This window comes from Xylocopa sonorina, chromosome 12, assembly GCF_050948175.1.
Source record: "Xylocopa sonorina isolate GNS202 chromosome 12, iyXylSono1_principal, whole genome shotgun sequence".
Lineage (NCBI taxonomy): Eukaryota > Metazoa > Arthropoda > Insecta > Hymenoptera > Apidae > Xylocopa > Xylocopa sonorina.
In genome coordinates this window covers 4,008,475-4,029,224 of record NC_135204.1, presented here as the reverse complement: position 1 = coordinate 4,029,224, position 20,750 = coordinate 4,008,475, and the positions used below count along the sequence as shown (strand labels likewise).

Here is a 20,750-nt window from a genome sequence, read left to right as displayed (position 1 = left end):
TAACTTGGAAAATCCTTTCAAGTTTCTGCATATTTTCGTACTTGAGTTCAAGATGATTGAATTCGAGTGACTCGAAAACGTCTTACCAACTCGAAGCATTCCCTTTTAAGTCTCGAGTGAATTCGAAGTTCTCTGAAATTTAATTCACTTAAAATGCACTTACGTGGTGTGAAATAAATTGTACACTGTGAGATTCAAGCAAACTGATAGAAGTGTGTGATATTATACATAACAAGTGATTCCACAACCTAAAAAACTGAATGGAAGTCAAGGCTATTTTAAGTATTCGCTATTTGAAACAACTTGACCTTTCTAAGCGCAAACTTAAATTTGTAACAAGGCTTCAGTGTTTTATTCTATCCAAAATAGTTATAAAAGAGGCTCTATCTACTTTAACAACTATTTTCTCCTTTTAAATCAAATACATTTTAATTACAAAAACATCGTGTCGATTAGATATTTCACCAAGTTAAATTACTTGTATGAACCGTCATTAAGTGCAGAATTTTCTAATTGGCTGACTTCCCTTGTAAGTTTGCAACGTTTAAGTGAACATTTAACAAAGTAATGACAGAAACATTAGCATAACGACGTAACGACAGGCAAATAAATACTCCTAGTCGTGGTTGATTAGAAAATTACTAATAGAAGCATATTTATCCACTTGCTATACGCTAATCTAAATAACGTATTGGTTTAGTTCTTTCAATTATTCTAACAGCATAGTTTTCCACTTATTTCAATCCTTCTTCAATCACTTATCGTATAGTGTTACACACTCTAATTTCTAAATTCTACACTATTGTATCTCTATAAAATACGTACGATGAAACACTCTTGTAATATGGAATATCAGGAATTGTCGTTGACGATGAAAATCGTATTTAAAGCCTCAGGTCAGACGCGTATACATATAATAAAGGGTTATTCGCGTACTCGAGGGTAGCCACGAAAATAAGAATCGGATGCTTTTTAATTATTGTTCGAGTATCAGAAAAAGTGGTCATTTAACATTTAACGAGTTGTCGATGTGTATACCTGAATTAAGTCGACTTTGTGTCTTCACGGCGGCCTTGTAAATATCGAGGCGTCGTACAAAGCAGCTCGATAAAAGCAAACCACGATTACTTTTTACCGGTGAGATAAAATAAGGGTCGGTCGCTCGAGACAATCGACCCTGATCGCCATTCGATCGGAGAATGAATATTAACACGGCGCACACGAACGTACAAGCACACCTAGCAACCCCCTTATTTCTCTCTGTTGCAGATTGACAACATGACACTGTCAGAGTTCCGTAAAAAGAAGTTGCTCTACGTTTTCAACACCTTCTTCGGTGAGTAAACAATGTCTACAGCAATGTGTCCTGATATCACCTCTGCACCATAGTCTGGGAACATAGTTTTGTGCAAGCTTCAATTAATTAACCTTAGTTTTAGTTCAACGTTAGAAGAAACAATTTCGATGAAACTTCTGAAACACGTTTTTAGGAAATATTGTTAACAATTTGTGAATGTGTAAAAATAGTTTTGAAATATTCTCATCTTGAAATAATGTTTGCAAATTGCTATGTGCAGCGAATTAAATTTTTGTTTTGGTTGTGAAATTAAAATTTGGTTAGAGAAAGAAACCTCTACGCTATATAAAGAACAAACTAATACGTTCCATATTTGCAGATATAAAAAAAGACTTATTAAACAATATTGATTGCATGTGTATTTCTTAAACATGAGATACTATTTAAACGAAAAAAGAAACAGAGTGTTAATAATACATTTATCATTAGAACTAGCGACGATTAATATGCACTAATTTGCTTCAAAAAGGATAGATAATAATAAGCATCAAAAGAAAATACTACAAATGCAAAACGAGCATTATAGAAAGCAAAAATTAGAAAAGAAAATCTCTACAAAATCACATCAACCATTTTATTGAACTACTTTGCCACTTCTACGAAGTACCAAACGGGGGCTTAAAAACGTAATCCTCGCAAAAAAAACATTTTCGTTAACGATTACCAAACACGTGATCGTCAAAGTCGCGAATCATCCAATTTCCTCTCAGCTATCTAGAATCCTTAACAACACCTAATTGCCTGAAGAGAATTCTGCCAGCGAGTTCATCAAAACGAACTGCCTTAGATGTTATCTGCCAGAGCTATATAGGTGGCTTCCGTCGCGAATGGGCCACTATTTTCCTCCCCTAAGAAGCGTCACCTGGTAACGAAATAACGAAACCGATTGCCGTTCCTCAGGTCGTAACGCATTTCCTGTATATACCACTTTTCTTAGCGGCGAGTGGTTGGCTAACAGCACTCCCTTCGTCCTGCGATCCCTTCCTGGGCTATCGCGGAAAGCAACGCGACCAGCCACGCCGCTTCCAGCGAAATGAAATACGGTCAGGAAGTTTCTGGGATAGGCGAAGGGTGGAATGTATCCTCTCGAGGGTATTTTTGGGTGCTGAAAACGGGAATCAAGTCTGCACAGGGGCGTTTCGTTCGGTCTCTCTACGGCACCTATGTGGTTGGCTAGCGGTTGGGCAAAAGTAAGTCAGGCTGGACATCTATTTACGGTACGAACAGGAGCAGATGAACAATAGACGCAGTTAAGGGGCTGGCTTGTAGGGTTCGAATCATACGTTCGATCGTGCACGTTTATCTTGGAAACGAGAGCGATGAGTTGGTCTTCGTCTGAATTATTCGATGACGATAATCGTTCGTACCAGTTGTTCGTGGCTCTATGTGCTTTTAGGAACACGCGCATGCATGTAGACATTGAGAAATTCGTGGCAGAAAATTTTTTACATGACATTTGAGAAGGAAGTGGTCGAAAAAGGGTTTATGAAGAGTTGTAACAACGTACTGTGGAAATATTACGTACAATTAACGAAGAATACTTACGAGTAGAATTGGTACGTGTGTGCGGTTATGTGAACGGGGCTGCTCGTGTGGAGCGTGTAGGTCACAGGCGTGTACACGCTTCGTGGCCCTCATTAGCCCCTTACTTTCTTCCCTTCTTTGACCGTCGATCGGCTGCTAAACATATCCTGCGGGGCTGTTCTTCGCCATCGACACGGTATTTCACCGTGACCCAGAGAAACCGTGAACGGTGCGGTGAGTCGCGAATCTTCTCGTGAAAACCAGGAGTTCCACCGCACACGCCACGATTCGTGAGTTATTGATATCGGTTTTGACAATAGGCATGATAAGTTGCCAGGCTGTCCCTCGAATACGAATTGTATGTAATTCTTGAGCTCTGCGAAGTTTTGGAGAAATTATTTTTTATGGATGTCGTGAAATATTGAAATAAATACTGAAAGCAATTGGTTGAGAGGACAATAAGCATAGTAATTTCGAAGAATGTAATGGTATTTCTTAGGCAATTACTTTGATTTGGTGGAATCACGGTTCACGGTAGATTGATAGGTATAACGTGATTGATTAGGTATAATTTAAAGTGGATGTTTCGAAGATCGAGACGAAACTTTAGGAGCGAACTATCGCGCCACTTTGTGGATATATTAATATTAAAGAAAGTGACTGGACTAATAAGAACCAAAGTCATCTTATCGCCGTCTAATATCGAAGTGTATAAGATACCCTAAAAATAGCGAGACAATATTTAAGAAGTGATTCCTGGCATGATTTCAAGTAATTTTTTTCCTTTTCAATAATGTTGATTGAGGTTTTGATAACGAAAGGAGGAACATAAAGAACGTCAATATTCTGAAAGCTTCTCTAAACGCAAGTTATTATTATTATTAAACTTTTTAAATAATTCTTCAGCTTATATGTATAATCATTATAGTCATATAAATTCGTCAGTTGTTCTTATATTTTTCAGTATAATGTTACAACATTATAACTTACAAGAAGTTTGTATTTGATCTTTTTATAAATTTATATATTGTATTGGATCTTGTTGCCATTCATTTATAAAATTCGCCTTATTTGTTAGTTAAACAAGACACCCAAACGTGTCTATTCAATAAAAATTATTGAATACGAAACAGAATAGAATTATGTTAATAATTTGTTTTTAATTAAAACAAAAGGAATAGTATCGTTGCAAAAGTTGAGAAAGAAGCATATAACAAAATATTACATATTATTTAGAGTATCGTTAGATATTAAATCAACAAACTGCAATGTTTGTACATTTATATGTTCTGTGACAGAAATATGATAAATAATTTAATGTGAATCGTAAAGCAAATAAAAGTTGAATAAATGCAAAAAATAAATATGTTAGGAAAAAACTCATGCTACATGGATAGAGAATAAATATATCAGAACAAACGCACTTCTGAAAACACATTTGATATGTAAATATTTCGCTGACTTTAAACCATTCCGATATTTTATCTGGAAATTACTGAATTAAATTATCTGATTCTGCGATCCTTAAAACCAGTTACTTTTTGCAATAAATATCAGTGCTCATATAGTACCTACATGTACAACAAACTAATCTAATATCTCAGTAATTATTTCCTATGACAACAAAAAAAAAAAACGTCGATACAACAAATTTTCAGCGATTCAAGAAACTCTGTAGAATAACCGCAGACATTTTCAAATTAAGTAAGGTACTAAATATCCACGGAAATAAATTATTCTCCACTTTTAGCACGATAATCTCAGAAATATATTTGCTCGTATTTCGCAACCTTCTCAAATTTATGCGTTCGAACAATTTTATAAATGCAAAACAGCAGGATGGTTATCATCCAAGCAAAATTATTCGAGAACGCGCGAATCTTAACTTTTACCAGGTCGTAGGATAGCGCAGGAACCACGTCAGGCAGGCGCGTGTCACTTAATCAATTCGAGATCAGATAAAAGGTCCCCGCAGCTCGACGACGTATGACACAACAAGACACGTAGCATGCCACGGATACGTTCAGCCGTTGAATTATTTCGTCGTGGCCCACGACGAGACTTGTGCGCCACTGAAATTTCAAATTCTACACCGCGTTGACAATTGCTGTTCAACACGGTAGCCCAGCTCGAAAAGAAAGAAAGAAAAGGAGCGTGGTAGGAGGGACGAAACTATATAGGGAGGACCGGAAGGGCAATAAAGGAGGGTCGGATACGCGGAGAAATAGTAAACGAGGGTAAGGTAGAAGGGAACGCAGGAAGAGGAAGGACTCGCTCGACGAAATTAGAATTAATAAACAAAGAGGATCCCAGCGAAGGTTTAAGGACGATAGGCGACACCTGAAAAGGGGCAGGGACGTCGAACGAGCCGCGCAATTGGGTCGACTTCGCGAAAACTAATGACGTTCGATTGAAACGACTGGGACGACGGCGACCTTGCCGTGAACGATGAATGCCGCGTTCTTTCCACGGATTCGCCGCGCGATCCGGCTGGATACAGGCCAAAATACGGCCATATTTCATTACATCGATTCCTTGTCACGTGTTTTGCCTACGTGATCGAGCCTCTTTTCTCGTCTGAAAGCATTAGAGCGCGGAACCACCGACGGTTTTGTTTCGATCCTCGTCAGAACGCGTGTGAAACGATTAGCTGACGTGGCTAACTCCTGGGGGCTACCTTATTACCGTTTAACGTGGTTGGGGGCTGATTTAATGCGATGACGGTGCCTTTGACGTCGCCTCGACATTACGCCGTGGCATCCCACCACGCTTTATATACGACACTGTGTTTCTTTCGATTGGTCTCGTGCCAAACCACGCGTATAGGCACCAAGGCACTTCTTTCTCACCTAGTCCTTTCGATCTACCTGTTCAATTTCTCAGAAACGGCTATTTCGCATCTCGAGGATTCTAATATCTCGTACAAGCCTGATGAGTTGGTTCCAGTAAAATTCCGATAATCCAGCATCCAACGGTTGGGTTTGCCAGATGGTACATCCCACGCGTACCGATTAGCTACGACGTTACAGGCGTAATGAGTATTTCTCATAATGTTTTCCTCCTTTTTTTCTTTTTAAGAGCCGAATGGTTAGAAAACAAGTGGACATTCTGCTTTGAAGGAATTTTACGCAGTGTTTAATCAATTTTATAATACTACTGCATCGATTTTGTTCTACTTATGTCAATTGTCTTAAGATATATTTTGAAGACCCAAGAAATTAATCAAACCACTTGTAAGGGTTACGATAAATGAACTAGAATCCTAAATAATGTATGAGACGTTGTTACTTCCTCTTTTTTTTTATCGAGAATATAGAATTCTAAATGTTTCAAAGTACCTTGAGGAAAGAAAAATTGGAAATAATTAAAAATGATCGATAACGATCAAGTGGCAGGAATTATATGGAGAATATACTTCACTTTTGGGAAAAATTAATTATAATATTGTATTAACTCTTTCTCTCGCTTGATACGCGAGCATCGACGTATGAAATCGAGTTTTAATTAACTAAAACAAATCAAGCATACTCGCATTCGGCGAAACAGGTTTTTAATTAAACTGCGTTTATTTCTTCTCTTCGAAAGCACGAAAAAGATGTACAGTAAAATCTCGAACTAAACATTACACGCGTTGTTCAAATAATCGAATATTTCAGATAATCGAATTACTCTGTTTCCGCGTAAAACAAGATTGTTTATTTTCAAATATTTCAGATGCGTTAATATTTACAAAAAACACGAGGTATCGAGCAAATATTTAGCAATCCTTTTCAATTACTCGTTGCCCTACATTACTTTGTATATTCAATTAAATGTAAAAATAATTCCAGTGTTTAAGAACTAGTTTCTAAGTATATACAATTAAAAACAAAAATTACAAAAATTTTAAAAAAGAAACAGTTCCTCTAGAGGACTTTTCTCATAAGAAATCTATAATATATTTTATCCTATGATTGCAACCAGGGTTACAAAATTCTACACGAAGTTCTGTTTACCTTCCTATTGTTTTAATAATTGACAAGAACAGATTCAATCGACAATGTAATTTGGTCATGAAAGGGCCAACCCTGACCGCTGTCAAAATTATTCCGCTCGTTTTTACCGCATTACACGGATGTAGTCCAATAATCCGGCATATTTGGTAATCTGGCATTGACGACGTCCCGCGTGTACCGAATTTAACGGAATTTCACTGTATCGCGTGGTAGTTGCTCGCGACAGCTTCGCGCTTCCAATGATTAAAGATTAATGAAGTCAACCGCGGTCGATTCAAAGGTAATTCCTTCCCTCGTGACACTTTGCTGCACGATTTCGAGCGTAAACTGCGTATTTTGGTATTTATTGCGAGTTATGTTACACGCTTTAATTAGGGGTGCCTTTAACTCATTTGATTGCGCACAATTTATGAAAATTTACGTATTGGTAGTTGGTATGAGTTAAAAGAAATTGTTTTTAATACTTTTGTATATTAATTATTATATTGAATAGAGTTAATAATTATGGAATAGATTTAACGATGAATCTGCGACAACAGGCTTCAATAATTAAGTCAATTGTAAAGCTTTCACACAAAATAAGTAAATATTTTATTTTTTATTAGTAAATTTGCGGGAGATTTCTTTTATTTGCGAGTTGTATATATTATTGTGGTTAAAATATCTGATTATTGTGATGACACTGATTTTCGATGGTTTTAGATGTCAATCAAAGTGGTGCAATTGACAGGAAAGATCTCGACCTTGCTATACAAGTAAGTATTCAATGTTTTGTTATTACATGAATTTTAATTGCGTTAAGAAATAATTGTATCGAACTGTTTCGTTAAAATAGATAACGAAATTCCTATGATAAATTTTATTTAGTGTCGAGTTATTCTCCCTGAATAGTTCTTATCGTTTTATTCCAGCGAATCAATGAAAACAGGGGCTGGGCTGCCGATAATCCTAAAGCTCAAAGTATAAGGGATACTTTGCTTAAAATGTGGGACAATTTGAGGCAAGGAGCTGATACAGATCAAGACGGCCAGGTAAATCAATTTTTTGTACATGAAGTCCACCTACTTGTCGATATATGTTTAAGGAGAAAGAACAACGTAAAATTTGAAAAAGAACAGAAAAATTACGACTTTTCTCTTATTTTTACTTCTCATAGGTTAGTCGAGAGGAATGGTTTTCGCTGTGGGAAGAATACGCGAAAAATCCAGCGAACCCGTCCGAATGGCAGCAAGCGTACATGTCTGTGACATTCCAATTGTTCGATGCATCTGGTAAGTTTCTTATACCCCGAATTTTCTAAAATGCTGACCAAAAAATGGAGTACACTTTTTCCAATACTTTCAGGAGATTTATTAAACATTTCTGAAACAATTTGGAAACGGGGTCGAATTAGAAGTTTGTAAATAATAGATGATGATCGATACGCGAAATATATAATTTTGTTTTACTATTGATTCTGTGCATCTCTTAAAATAGAAGTAAATTATTGCTTTAAATGTTTGATAATATAATTTAAGTAATACACAAAAAAATAGTTATTTACAATGATCATAAGTGTCAAATTCTGGACCAGCGTACATGTCATGTGCCCAGAGTCCACACATTAGGCACTTGATCCTGCCACGTCACTAATATTCACCTAATTGATGAATCATAACGTGTGACGCTAAAATGAACGAGCGAGACAACCTATAATCGTTTGACAGATGTTCATTTATCAAATTCTAAAAAAAGGGTACCTATTATTTCATATTAGCATTAAGAGAGTATGTAAAAATTCCTAATTTAATTCAGTTACTTATCTCAGCTTAAAAGCCATTGAATAACAACACATTTTATCGAAAGAACCCCAATCAAAAAATTACACACAATAAAACAATAATAGCTACGTACATGTATACACTGAACCAATACTAACTTGTGCGAAGCAAACAACAAGACATGTAGCTTATAAATTCAACATTATTGAAAAATGAACTGTTAATCGAAAGATCTGTCGTTCTTCCTCGTCAGGTGACAAATCGATCGACGAGAAGGAATTCTGCAACGTCTGCAGATACCACGGTGTCGCAGAGGCCGAGGCTAGGGAGGCCTTCAAAAAGTTAGGAGTCGTAAGTGTGATGATCACGCGGTAGATCCGTCCAAATTCCCTCTCACCCGTAACGAACCACTGATTTCGTATCATCGTTTCTTTGCGCAGGGTCAGGAAATAACCTGGGATAAATTCACCAACCTCTGGAAGCAATATTTCTCCTCGGACGAGCCAGCCGCAGCCGGAAACTTTATTTTCGGAAAGACTTCCTTCTAACTCGCCTTCGAGCCACGGGAAGCATATATTATATATTACACTACCTTGCGTCACACTCTACTCTCCATTCTGCCGATTTCTCGCGGCCAATCCGCGGCCCAGGCTCGAACTACGAGCCGATCCAACCACCTTTTGTTCGACAACGAATAAAAGAGAAGTGATTATTTCGTTTCGTAAACTACCAGCTCGAACGATTACGATCATTTGCGCACAGCGATTTCCCGATCCTATCCCCTTTCAGACGACTTCCTCCACCCTGACGATTTGTAAATAATCGTCCCGCGTGGCGTCGAGCTGGCGTGTCGGTTCCATACCTCACTTCTACGGACGAAACGATGCGCCGTTCGTTCTGCGCAAACAGCGAGACTCCTTCCGTCGACGCGAAACGCCGCACGGTAATAAAACGTAATCTCACTGTATGTTTGTATATCTGTGTAGCGTATTCTAAATGTAAGGAGGCGAACTATAATAATAACCTGTGCAGCAAGCAAACCTTCACGTTCGGTGTCGCATGAGCCGTTATGTTCTCGAGACCGCGGCGCATCAAACGATCGATTCTCGTTCGATTCTAAATAGCGAGCAAATATCTCCCTCCATTGTTGAACGGATAGTATTTTCAAAGTTTAAAAGTAAAACTTGTTCGGAATAAAGATACTCCTGCGCGCGGGCGTACGCCACGTGTACGTGCGCTGTTGGATTACAATAGTTTTCAGCGTATTTATGTATTGTCGAGGGGAAGAAAAAAAGAACAGATCGACGTGGAAAAATGTTCGAGAAGAAAAAGCAAAAACAAATGAAAAAAAAAAAAAAAAGAATAATGGATATATCTTCGTGTAATCATTGACAGAAATAAACTAGAGATGGATTAAACGTAACAAAATGTTGGCTTAATTATCGTGTAAGGATTATCGCAAAGATGAATTATTATATTTTAAACGAGTTTCGATATTGCCCTAAATGTGTCTTGTATAGACATTATATATGCTGTTATAAGAAAAGTAAAAAAGGACATACATATAGCTACAGAAATATATAAATATATATATATATATTTGAAAATGACAGTTTTCGATAGATTATAATTAAAGAGGTTTTTAAATTTTAATTGATGTTAACTTGAAGGCGCAATCGAAGAATTGAACAGCTGGTACGTATTTTTATTTCTAGCCATTTCATCTGCGACTGCCCAAATTTTCTGGTTAAATTTCTTCAATATTGCGTTATGCTATTGTTTACTTTTTCTTGATTTCAGAACATTTTTAAATAAAAATTGTACATTTAAAAATTAATACATATTTTCCTCTGTTACTCTATTATTTGTTAATAACGATACAAAGACGATATCATCAATGGTGTCGATAATAATTTCATGGGCAATAGAATAAAATAATATAATAAATTTGGACGAAGCTAAAGATTAAAGTAAAGTAATTACACTCGTATTTGTATACATGCCTTAAAGCGGAAATGAAGAAATGTAACATATCCTTATGTTTTTAGATTAGTTAAACACTCGTTTTAAATAATGTTACCATTTCCTTGGCGTTCAAAGGAAGAAAAATATTATTTACTCTAAAACGTTTTTTTACTTAGGGGAAACTATGGAAATGTGTACGAATATGATTCGAAGAAAATTCGCGTTCAGTTGTATCCTTCGAGACTTCCTCGTGCTTCAAGGTATCGAACAATAACGTCGTTTTGCGATTTAATATAGTCTGTCATGTAATTCTAAATGTACAATAAAAGCTAATTGAGAAAATAGTAACGCAGGAATTGATTTCCTAGATTTTCAATCAACACGAGCAAATATACAGTAAATAAATCATGTTAAATTGTTATACAGATGCGTTGTCAAATTTCTATTGTTAATGATTAATAAAGTAGCTCAATAATTCTTTCTTACAACACCTTAATAATTTATAGAATAGAATGTCTAATGTTTAAAAAATTATTTAATAAATTTATAGATACGTTGTGCAGATACATCTGACAAGCATACACTTTGACACCTTCATCAAGGAATATTGAAATTTGTTACAACAGTTGTAATATTTACAAAATTGCAATATCAGTATATATGCTTTAACATGTTTTCAAATTTGTTAACTAATAAATCTATAAACATACTCTGCTATTGACATAAAAAATTCATTGATCATTTAGTAATTTCAAAATTCTTCAGAAGAAGATCAAACAATTCTTTACAAATCCTTTTTTACGATTAATTTGATTGCATATAAAAAATGTTGTATTACTCACTGAATTCAAGATTCTAAATAAAAAGTGAATGAAAATAAAATAATCGAGTCAGTCAATAAGTCAATTTGTATTATTAAATAATGCACTTGGAACAATAACTCAACACCCTCAAATCTAATCTTCTTCGAAAGCGAAGACCCCAACAAAAAAACAGAGAACACAAAAGGAACTCGATTCTTCATTTTCCTAGCATTTCGTAGCGCAGAGTCATCTTCCGTTTGATGTATCGTTAATTAAAACACGTTACAATAAAGAATCGCGACTATCGGAGAAACGGTTCCCCTGCACGCTACGATTTATCGCGTTGAAAATATGCTCGAACGCAACAGGAAGCCTGAGATTACTTTGTAATTAATGTAAATGGCATACAACAAGGTACAGGGCAGATACTCCAACGAACGCTTTTTAAAAGCCGATTTCATCGGTAATCTCGCGTAGCAGCGAGGGGAACATACGTTCAATTTGTACGCGCGTCACTAACAATTCTCAGATACGCGACATGCACATTCTACCGTGTTAGGGGACGACAGTACTGTAAGATCCGCTTTGGTGTCCGCTTGTATCATCAATCACTGCCCGCTGAAGATACGCGTGCAAATGCGCGCATCGAAGCAGTGCGAACGTGTAAACAGAGTCGAGCATAATCTGTTAGAGACGACTGCGCCGATGCACGACGATAAATCCTGACCTGTCGTTTATTATGGTGATTGTTGTAACAGGAGAAGAAAATCGACGAGAAAAATGAAACGATATTTAAAGACGCGAATTCGCATATCGCACCGGTTGCGAGTTTTACTGAAGAAATGATAACCCATAGTTGTTGGTCTTCGCGAACGTATGGGATACTGTTGTTACGAAATAGATTAATGGTGTTACTGACTGTTTATGAATTGTGTCGATAGCGGCACGACTGAAGTTATGTAAAAGTCAAATGCACGTTCACTCTTTAAATAAATGTGTCCGTAGAGACTTCAATTTTGTGGCGTGTAATTTATTTCGTTTATCATTTTTTATAGCGTTAACTTTTTGTAGTGCAGATTCATTTCTTTTCGAAACTTTTTATATTAAGGAAATCGCTTTAAATTTGTGTATTATTAATATCAATAGCTGAGTGATTAAACCACAATTATTGAGACGTCCCTTTTAGTTTAATTAGTACATCTTTATTAATTAAAATATGTACTATTCGTGAATCGAAACATTATACTATTTTCAATTGTATTTTCGCAAAATAGTGAATTTTGAAACTTCATAAAATCAGAGAAAGTATACTTTATATTTTAGGTAGTATATTTTAGGAATTATCTCTTGAAATTAATACTATCTATTGAAATATCATTCGTTTAACAGAAATAGATCATAACATAATTTTAGTTTGCAATTATTATGATATAATTTGTCTATTATTATTATTAGGATATCTATTTATAATAGAGAAATTATATTCAAAAAGAAAATATTAATATTACCATACCAATATTATTTTAATTACTATATTACAAAATAAAGGAGTACCATTATATGTTTTATTATTCTTTAAGCTGATCTCCTTCCATGTATTTCGATATAAGATATTACAGATTAATAAAAACTATCATTTTGGAAATATCTATAGCTATATTTAACTGCGTAGAAAAATAGGTACATACCTCAGGACCAGTGGCGGATCGGAGCTAAAATTAGCAGAATATAAAAGGAAATGAACATCCATAAACAGAAAATTTATTTAGAAACTTGATAAAATCCCATTTTTCAAGTTTTTAAGTACAACACACGCGGAGTAAAAAAAATACTACCTTCCTCTAACACGTCAGGGTGGGCACTGTGGGAACGACAGTGCTCTCTCTCCAGCGCGCTTCCTACGTGCGCATGCGCATAACAGCCAGACGCCACACCGCTGAAACTGTGGAGCGTAAAGTTTCATATAAAGATTTTTCTATCTTTTTTTATAAACTGGGGCATGGCTACTAACGTTAAGCTTAAGGATTATAAAATGTACAAGTATCACGAAAGAATGAAAGAAAAATAGACATTATATTTAATGTTATCGATAGTATTAAATGAAAATAGAAAATGCTGCAGTTTTATAGTGAACAGTTACTCATGATGATACAATTATCTTATTATTCTAATTATCGACTAATTTTTATAGAAATTGATTTAGTACAATACTCTTATGGTGACAATAGGTCAAAATATAACTAACAATTAACTATTAGTCTGGCATAAATAAACGATGCAATAATACGGCACTGATTATTCATTAGAATCGAAGGAAAAACGTATTGCAAGCATAAATAACTGTATCATCCGTTTCTAATAACCTTTAAGATATTTACATTGTCCGCTGAAGACACAGAATGTCTTCAGCCAGCAGTGAATTTAAGACCTCTAACACGTTATGCCATCTGGATTGCTTAGGTAATCATTTTTGTTTATCCATTGAAACTATTTATTACCTCGTATTTTTCCATTCGCTGAAAACGGGAAGATATTACTTTTCGCTGCGCAACTTTCAGAAAAATAAGCACACTATGCACAACCGCGAAACTGAAAAATAACGAACGATAAAGCGATTAATCGACGTGACGCGAGGCGCAGTTCGATTTTCAATCGCAGCGTGACAATTGACAAGTGCTGAGACTGGCAGCACCGTCTCGCTACCACGACACAAAGTAAGTGCGACGTCTGCCTAACGGATGCGGTGGGAAAATTTGAAAATAAGATATGCAAGAAAATTCGGTGAGTACCACGCATTGTTCGAAGTAATCTTGTTCTCTTACGTCGACCAGTATCAACGACATCTCATCTGCGCTATGTAACGCATAATCTGACATTACAATGTTACATAATCGTTAAAGTTCTAACCTCAAAGTTATCTGTTTTTCGATATTCGAATCGCTTGTAATGTAGATCCTTAACGTTTTACCTGCGAATCTATCTCGCTCGTATCTTATCGGTTCCGTAAGATAATAACGATAGGTTATATATACCACCTTGACAAAAGAAATGCTCAGTATCAATTCTACCGCTCTGAAGACTCACTATGGTTCAACCAATTACTGTATGCATTGCATATTACACTGAAGCCTTACAGCCTTGCACAATTTTCTATGTACGCAACATTATCTGTAAATGCAAGCTGTAGCTTTAATTTATGTTAGGGTTAACGGTATAGATAAATGTAGTGAGTGAAAAGTGTATTGCATGACTCTAACGCGTTGATTGTTCGTTTGAAGTTACTGCCCCGTAAGGTGATAAAAGTCGAGGCATAATGTAAGTATTAAGGAATGTATCTTATCAACGACTTCATTGGTCACCCTGAAGTATTAAAAATTTACATACTCGTATTTGTATTTGAAAAGTAAACAACATTCTGTAACCAAGTCAATTAGTTCTTTCATCTACATGATTATTTCTAATATTTCTTCTAATCACTTCGTTTTAGCAACTTACGGTAATTATTTTGATATAAATGCTTTATTATGTTAGACGTGCTATGATTTGCTGAACAACATTTTCATTTCATAATAACAGAAGCTAGAGATATAATTCTTTATCTCCAAACTTTTCTGTAATTTATATACAAATGAAAAGTCATTAAAATTGCATGTAAATTATAATTTTTAGAAATCTTGCTCCATAAATTAACAATTGAATTAACAATTTATTAACAAATATTAATATTAAAACTTAATGCTTATGTTGTTTTTGTTGTCCTTGTTAGTAGTGTAATCACGTAATTTTATTATCACAAAATATAAAAATTCTGAATTTCATAACATTTGAAAGTGCAATACATGAGAATAACATATTGTAGTTGATCCAATTTGTTTAATATAATTAGCATGACAGGTCTAATAGAAGGAAATTATATTTAAGGAAAATATTGAAGAATTTCTAATATGATTTCACACTAAGAACACATAAAATACAAGAAAATTATCTAACGTTCTTTGTAAAGTCTGCTGTAGATAAAGTAATACGTTTTTAAGTCTACCTGTATTAAAGAACAGATAGTGTTCAAGTAGAATTTAATATCACACGACTTAATATTACATGCTTTACATCACAGAGTATTTTTTGATTTTTCAGCAGTTATTCATTAGCTAGTGTTTGACAGATTTGCCGAATTAATTCCTTACATAAATTTGAGAGAATTTAGACTGATTAATTAGCAGATGTACAGAACATTGCTACATTAAATAGGATAACTTTTTGCAGGTTGGATTACAGTGATGAGTTAGAATTACAAAAAGAAGCAGACGAAGTGGAACAATTCGCCATGACTTCCTTAGGAAAACTAATATTTGTAGACATACATTGTAGACACCCAAAGTCTTTATCGTCAGATAAACTGTCTGTAGATGTTGTTGATTCTTTGTCTCTTGCTTTCGAGAATCTTTTTTACATGCCCTTTGACATTATTGAAAATTATGGTAATGTCTTGCGTACGTTGGACATTAGTCATAATAAATTTAGTAGGTACGTATCTGTTAGATAAAATATTTATACATGTATTATTATGCATGTATAAATCAATGAGGTCGTTTAAACGACGTGGTTATAATCGACGAGCTTACAGTTTAAAATATTTTTTCTCAATTACGTTTTTAGAAACTTGCAATTTTTGGGTGAATTTGAAAATTTAACATCATTAAATTTAGACCATAATAATATAGATGACCACACTGTATTCCCACATATGCCGAAACTTCAACTTCTGTGGTTAAATAATAATAATATAGAGGAATTGTATCCATTTATTAAGAATCTCTATGAGAGTGTACCCAACCTCAGGTATCTGTGCCTTATGGGGAACAAGGCAGCGCCAAGTTATTTAAACGGTGGAACGTTTTATGACTATCTTCAGTACAGGTATGAAAATAAGAAATTTGCAAAATAGTCAGCAAGATACAAATAATATCACAAAATATAATAACACAAAAATAATATTAATAAAACAGTAAAATACGCGTACACATTGAACGCGTGCGTTTGCATCTTGTTCTTATAATTCTTTTTATAAAAACAAAAGGTTGTTCGTCATATCTTGGTTTCCTCATTTGGTACACCTGGACGACAGAACTGTGACTCCAGAACAACATCAGGAAGCAAAAAGGCTTTTCAAGCGACCGCTGTTAGAGAATCTAACCGAGCATGCTCCTCTTCCGGAATGCATTAAACAGCTGCACAATAAAATTTCAAATATATTTTTAAAACCGACACTGCCATACAAATCGAAACCAAGGGGAGCGAACTTTATTGTTTAAGACAGTATTATCGGATGTTGATATATCGTCTCGCTTGAAAATTGTTTACTTTTTACTCAAAGTAAACTATTAATGAAATAGCCTTTTTATTGGGTTTTTCGAAAAGTTCGAGGCGAAATTTAAAGGCAACATGTTCGCATAATATATCGTGTGCACCATGTGTTTCTGTAGTTTTTTATCGTTCATTCGATAGCTTCAATGTTTCGTTTTTTAAAGCAATGAATTTAAGAAAAATAATTTCCTGGGTCTTTTGATAAAAATATTTTTCAACAAAATTAAACAATAATGAAACGGTGCAATAAGATTTCTCTTCATCGATATATTACTCATTTGCTGCTACAGTTGAATACAATTTGACATCGATACATAACTGAAGAATTAAAATTTCCTTAAAAATGCAATTTAAATGTTTTGCCTCGTTCTAATGCTGTACGAGTACGCTATTTAAATGTTAGGCCAGTGTAAAATAGATGACGAAGGATTACGACATTATTCAGTGTCGCAAATTCCCAAGAACAATCTATGAAACAATTCAAAAACGGTAAATTTATAATTATTATTGTTTCATCACGTATTTTCTATCAATTAATTTCGTGGAGGTGCTTTTTAATAATTATGTCTTGTATTATTTAGTAGAATTTGGTAAGGGGTAACTCGACTTTCAGTTTCACTATACAGTAAATCATAATATTAAAATCCGTTAAACACATTACGAACTTTGCGAACAATCCAACGTTTCCCAGTTACGCGGATACACAGAAGCAACCACATGGGGCAGTAACAAATAAGTATGTCATATAACTTTATGAAATACTCTGAAATACATGGGTGTCTATTTACACATAGACTAATGTGCAGAGATTTCAGAACATGTTTCTCTCAATGAGAATATGTTTAATTACATAACGATTTGTATCTAATGCAACTGAATGACGATTCAGAATGTACTCTGTTATTTTTGCAATAATTCTTCATAAATGTTATGTGTTACATACTTGTACAATGTATTGTATATCGCATGGTATGTATTTGCTCAGAAATATTTTATACTAATGGCAATAATGAGGAAAAATAAATGTTTTTATTATCAAACCACCAACAATTGTTTTTAATCAATAATTTTGTATCTATCTGATTGTTCTCGATTTTGAAAATAACTTACAGCACTTTTAAACATTTTATCCGTTATTTAATCGTTCTTATATCATCTGTAATTTTGTTTACTCTATTTTCAAGCACTTACAGTCGCATCTTTACTCAATGGATATTTTTAAAAAATCTATCGAGAACGAATCGAATAAAGTATTCTAGCACGCCTACGTAATAACTTAGCTATTACTCCAGCTATAATTTTGTTGCCAATGTCTTACAATTACTATCGCAATAATAACAAAACAGACGGGTTTGCACGAATTTTACTGTCAAACGTTATCGAGTTGTTTTTGAATTTTTGATGAGTGTAAACGAGTCTGCTTTTATCGTAAAGGAACGAGAATATTGCGATGTCGTATTTTATGTGAGTATAGCTTTCTATATTTTCTCAGTGCAACATGCATATGTGTATATATAATCTTCAAAATAATAGTTAATTTAAAAACAAACACAGACTCTCACAGCGATTTCTTTCTCGATGCGTAACACGAGTTTGGTTACAGATTTGTCGAAGATCCGAATCGAGACACGAATCGAGTACAATGGGTGCTGCATTAAATCTCGAGATACTGTATTAAAGCAAAATACGAAACTCTTCGTTCTTCCTTTGTCCACGTTTTAAAATTCTGTCGGAACGTTCGATACGAATCTACGGTAATACATGCTATGTTTCATCATTTAATGTAATCAGCGTTACGATTAAACAAGCGAAAACAACATTATTATCGGGTGAAAAGTTTCAACTTCGCGAAGCTTCTTCGATGACTCCGATTTTTTAGCCGATTCGCGATATACTTTTCAATTAATTTCGTTATCTGCCGGAGAATTTGTAAGCGACGATGTATCGATCGATACGTAGCCGTTTCCTTTCCGTATCGAGAAACAAAGGCATAACAAAGTCGTAGCGGAAGAAGCTAAGCAGCGTTTAAACGATTGACATTTTTTGGGCAATTTTTCACGAAATTTTGTCGTGCTCGTAACGACGTGTATTTCGATAACCGTCGCGTTCTTCCAGGATTCGATGATTGCGATCGTTTCGAAATTGATTTGATATTCCGTTTCTGAATAGAAAACGTTGCTCAGACGGTCGTAAACATGTGTAAGATAAGAAAGTTTATTGAACGTGCTGGGATGAGTCGTAAATTCTATTTTACGCCAGAATATATTGCAAATAAACGGTGACTTGATAAAGCACGCTGTAATATCACGTGGCAAATTAAAACATCGCAGCTTCAATAAACCACGCCACGACAGATTGTTTCTTTTCGTATTTTCGTTACGATGATCTCACGAGCGCGAAAATCGTTTCGCAGCGTTCTCGTTTTTTCTACTCGTCGTAATATTCTGTCGATAATATGCACTTTAAATAAACTTTATTACTTCTATAATATTTCTATAAATAATCCTTTCTTTATCTCTACGAAAATGCAAATCTGTTTTCATTTTAATGAACAGGTGCGTCTACATGCGATTAAATGTTTGCTTTTTATTAGAGCCAGGATTTCATCTAATTGTATACATTTAATTCTAATGAAATAACTGAAAACTATCTGCATACAATTATACAAATTGCATGCAATAATGTAAAAATTGTTGATCTTTGAAGAAAGTATTTTCATTAATATTTAAACTGTGTCAAGATTTTCTGAAGATTTATTTCCATCTCACTTTCGATCTCTTATCTACCATCGATATCACGAAATGGTTCAGCGATTACGAATGGCAATCGTTGATTGTTGTATGATACACCAATTCATTATTTACGAACGTGATCGGAACATGATACGATCGTCACAGCACGAGGATCTCGAATAAGTAAGGTTTCCGTCACGTGTCGTTCCCGTATTATGCTCGCATAATCTGTTACAGTTAAAATCAGGGGGGGTCATGGCTTCAACTCGCGTTAGAGCTACACGTGTAATTAGTACAACCTTGTTTTAGACCGTGTAGGACTTAATACTGGTATTTTGTTATTTATGTAGACGTGATATTGAGATTTCTATTAAGAATATAGAGAATGTAAAATAAAAATTCTGAAATTTCAATATTTCAATCAAATTTAATGCTAAGAACGAACTTTTCAATGTTAGGTTGCGTTTAATGGATTCATTAACTTTTATAACATCCATATAAAACATAGAGAATGTAAAGTAAAATTCTGGAATTGAAATGTTTGATCAATTTTACTATTGGGTTACGTTAAATGGATTTTATAACTTTTATGAGAATACGTGCATGTATACACCATTAAATAAACACGTGCCATTAAAAATATAAAGAATGCAAAACAAAATTCTGATTTTTCAGTATTTTATAATTTATGTGAATTCCAATTAATCGTAACACGTCATTAAAGAAGAAATTGCAGTATCATCGTTATACTTTCAGGTTATGCAAGGAAGACGTAATCTGGTCTTGCAAAAGCACTAATATATACATCCTCGACGATAATTGATAATTACACAAAAATAGTATTGGAATTAATGCATGATTAATGATCTTTGCAGTTCGTGCAATTGTAGGCATTAAGTTATGTGTAAGTACTGTTGTGTTATCAGGAATTTAAAGGTGTATCAACATATTACGGTTTGTACACACATTTGTGTATTTGATTAAACGTCATTCAAAATCCGTGCTCAAATATTTACGCGATTGACTAAGCGTCATTAGAAATCCGCGTGTACATATTTGTGTATTTCGCTAAACTCGTGGTAGACCGTTTGTTACACGTGTCTTCCATTTAATAGCGGCAACATGTATTTTAAAAGGCACGAGAGATAATTAACTTGATACTATTTCCGTTCTAAACGATTGTCATACATTTCTTATTTCAATATTTGCAAAAAAAAAAAAGAAATGGCTAAAGAATGGCCACTAAAGAA

The 20,750-nt window shown here is 34.6% G+C and overlaps 2 protein-coding genes across 4 annotated transcripts in view; both read left to right on the top strand.

Moving 5' to 3' along the window:
• Scp2 (Sarcoplasmic calcium-binding protein 2) overlaps positions 1-9,368 on the top strand; it is a 100,060-nt gene extending 90,692 nt beyond the window's left edge. For both annotated transcript variants that reach the window (XM_076905757.1, XM_076905756.1), the window contains exons 2-7: positions 1,270-1,336; positions 7,579-7,631; positions 7,788-7,907; positions 8,033-8,147; positions 8,890-8,987; positions 9,077-9,368. In XM_076905757.1, the coding sequence (XP_076761872.1) occupies positions 1,279-1,336; positions 7,579-7,631; positions 7,788-7,907; positions 8,033-8,147; positions 8,890-8,987; positions 9,077-9,184 (552 nt within the window). In that variant the 5' untranslated portion in view covers positions 1,270-1,278 and the 3' untranslated portion in view covers positions 9,185-9,368. The remainder of the gene's footprint in view (positions 1-1,269; positions 1,337-7,578; positions 7,632-7,787; positions 7,908-8,032; positions 8,148-8,889; positions 8,988-9,076) is intronic.
• A 4,676-nt stretch (positions 9,369-14,044) lies between these two features.
• On the top strand, positions 14,045-16,978 carry LOC143429854 (leucine-rich melanocyte differentiation-associated protein). Of its 2 annotated transcripts, none has more exons than XM_076905673.1 (4): positions 14,045-14,185; positions 15,668-15,928; positions 16,061-16,321; positions 16,482-16,975. In XM_076905673.1, exons 2-4 carry the CDS (start codon positions 15,729-15,731, stop codon positions 16,714-16,716), a joined length of 696 nt encoding a protein of 231 aa, XP_076761788.1. In that variant the 5' UTR covers positions 14,045-14,185; positions 15,668-15,728; the 3' UTR covers positions 16,717-16,975. The 2 variants fall into 2 exon arrangements, with proteins under 2 accessions (XP_076761788.1, XP_076761787.1); XM_076905672.1 differs by lacking the exon at positions 14,045-14,185 and adding an exon at positions 14,320-14,719 and having other exon boundaries at positions 16,482-16,978.
• Positions 16,979-20,750: the final 3,772 nt, after the last annotated feature.

Coding starts and splice junctions, on each gene's coding strand:
- LOC143429854 (XM_076905672.1), top strand. Junction 15,929..16,060: donor AGTCATAATAAATTTAGTAG/GTACGTATCTGT, acceptor TTACGTTTTTAG/AAACTTGCAATTTTTGGGTG. Junction 16,322..16,481: donor TATGACTATCTTCAGTACAG/GTATGAAAATAA, acceptor TAAAAACAAAAG/GTTGTTCGTCATATCTTGGT.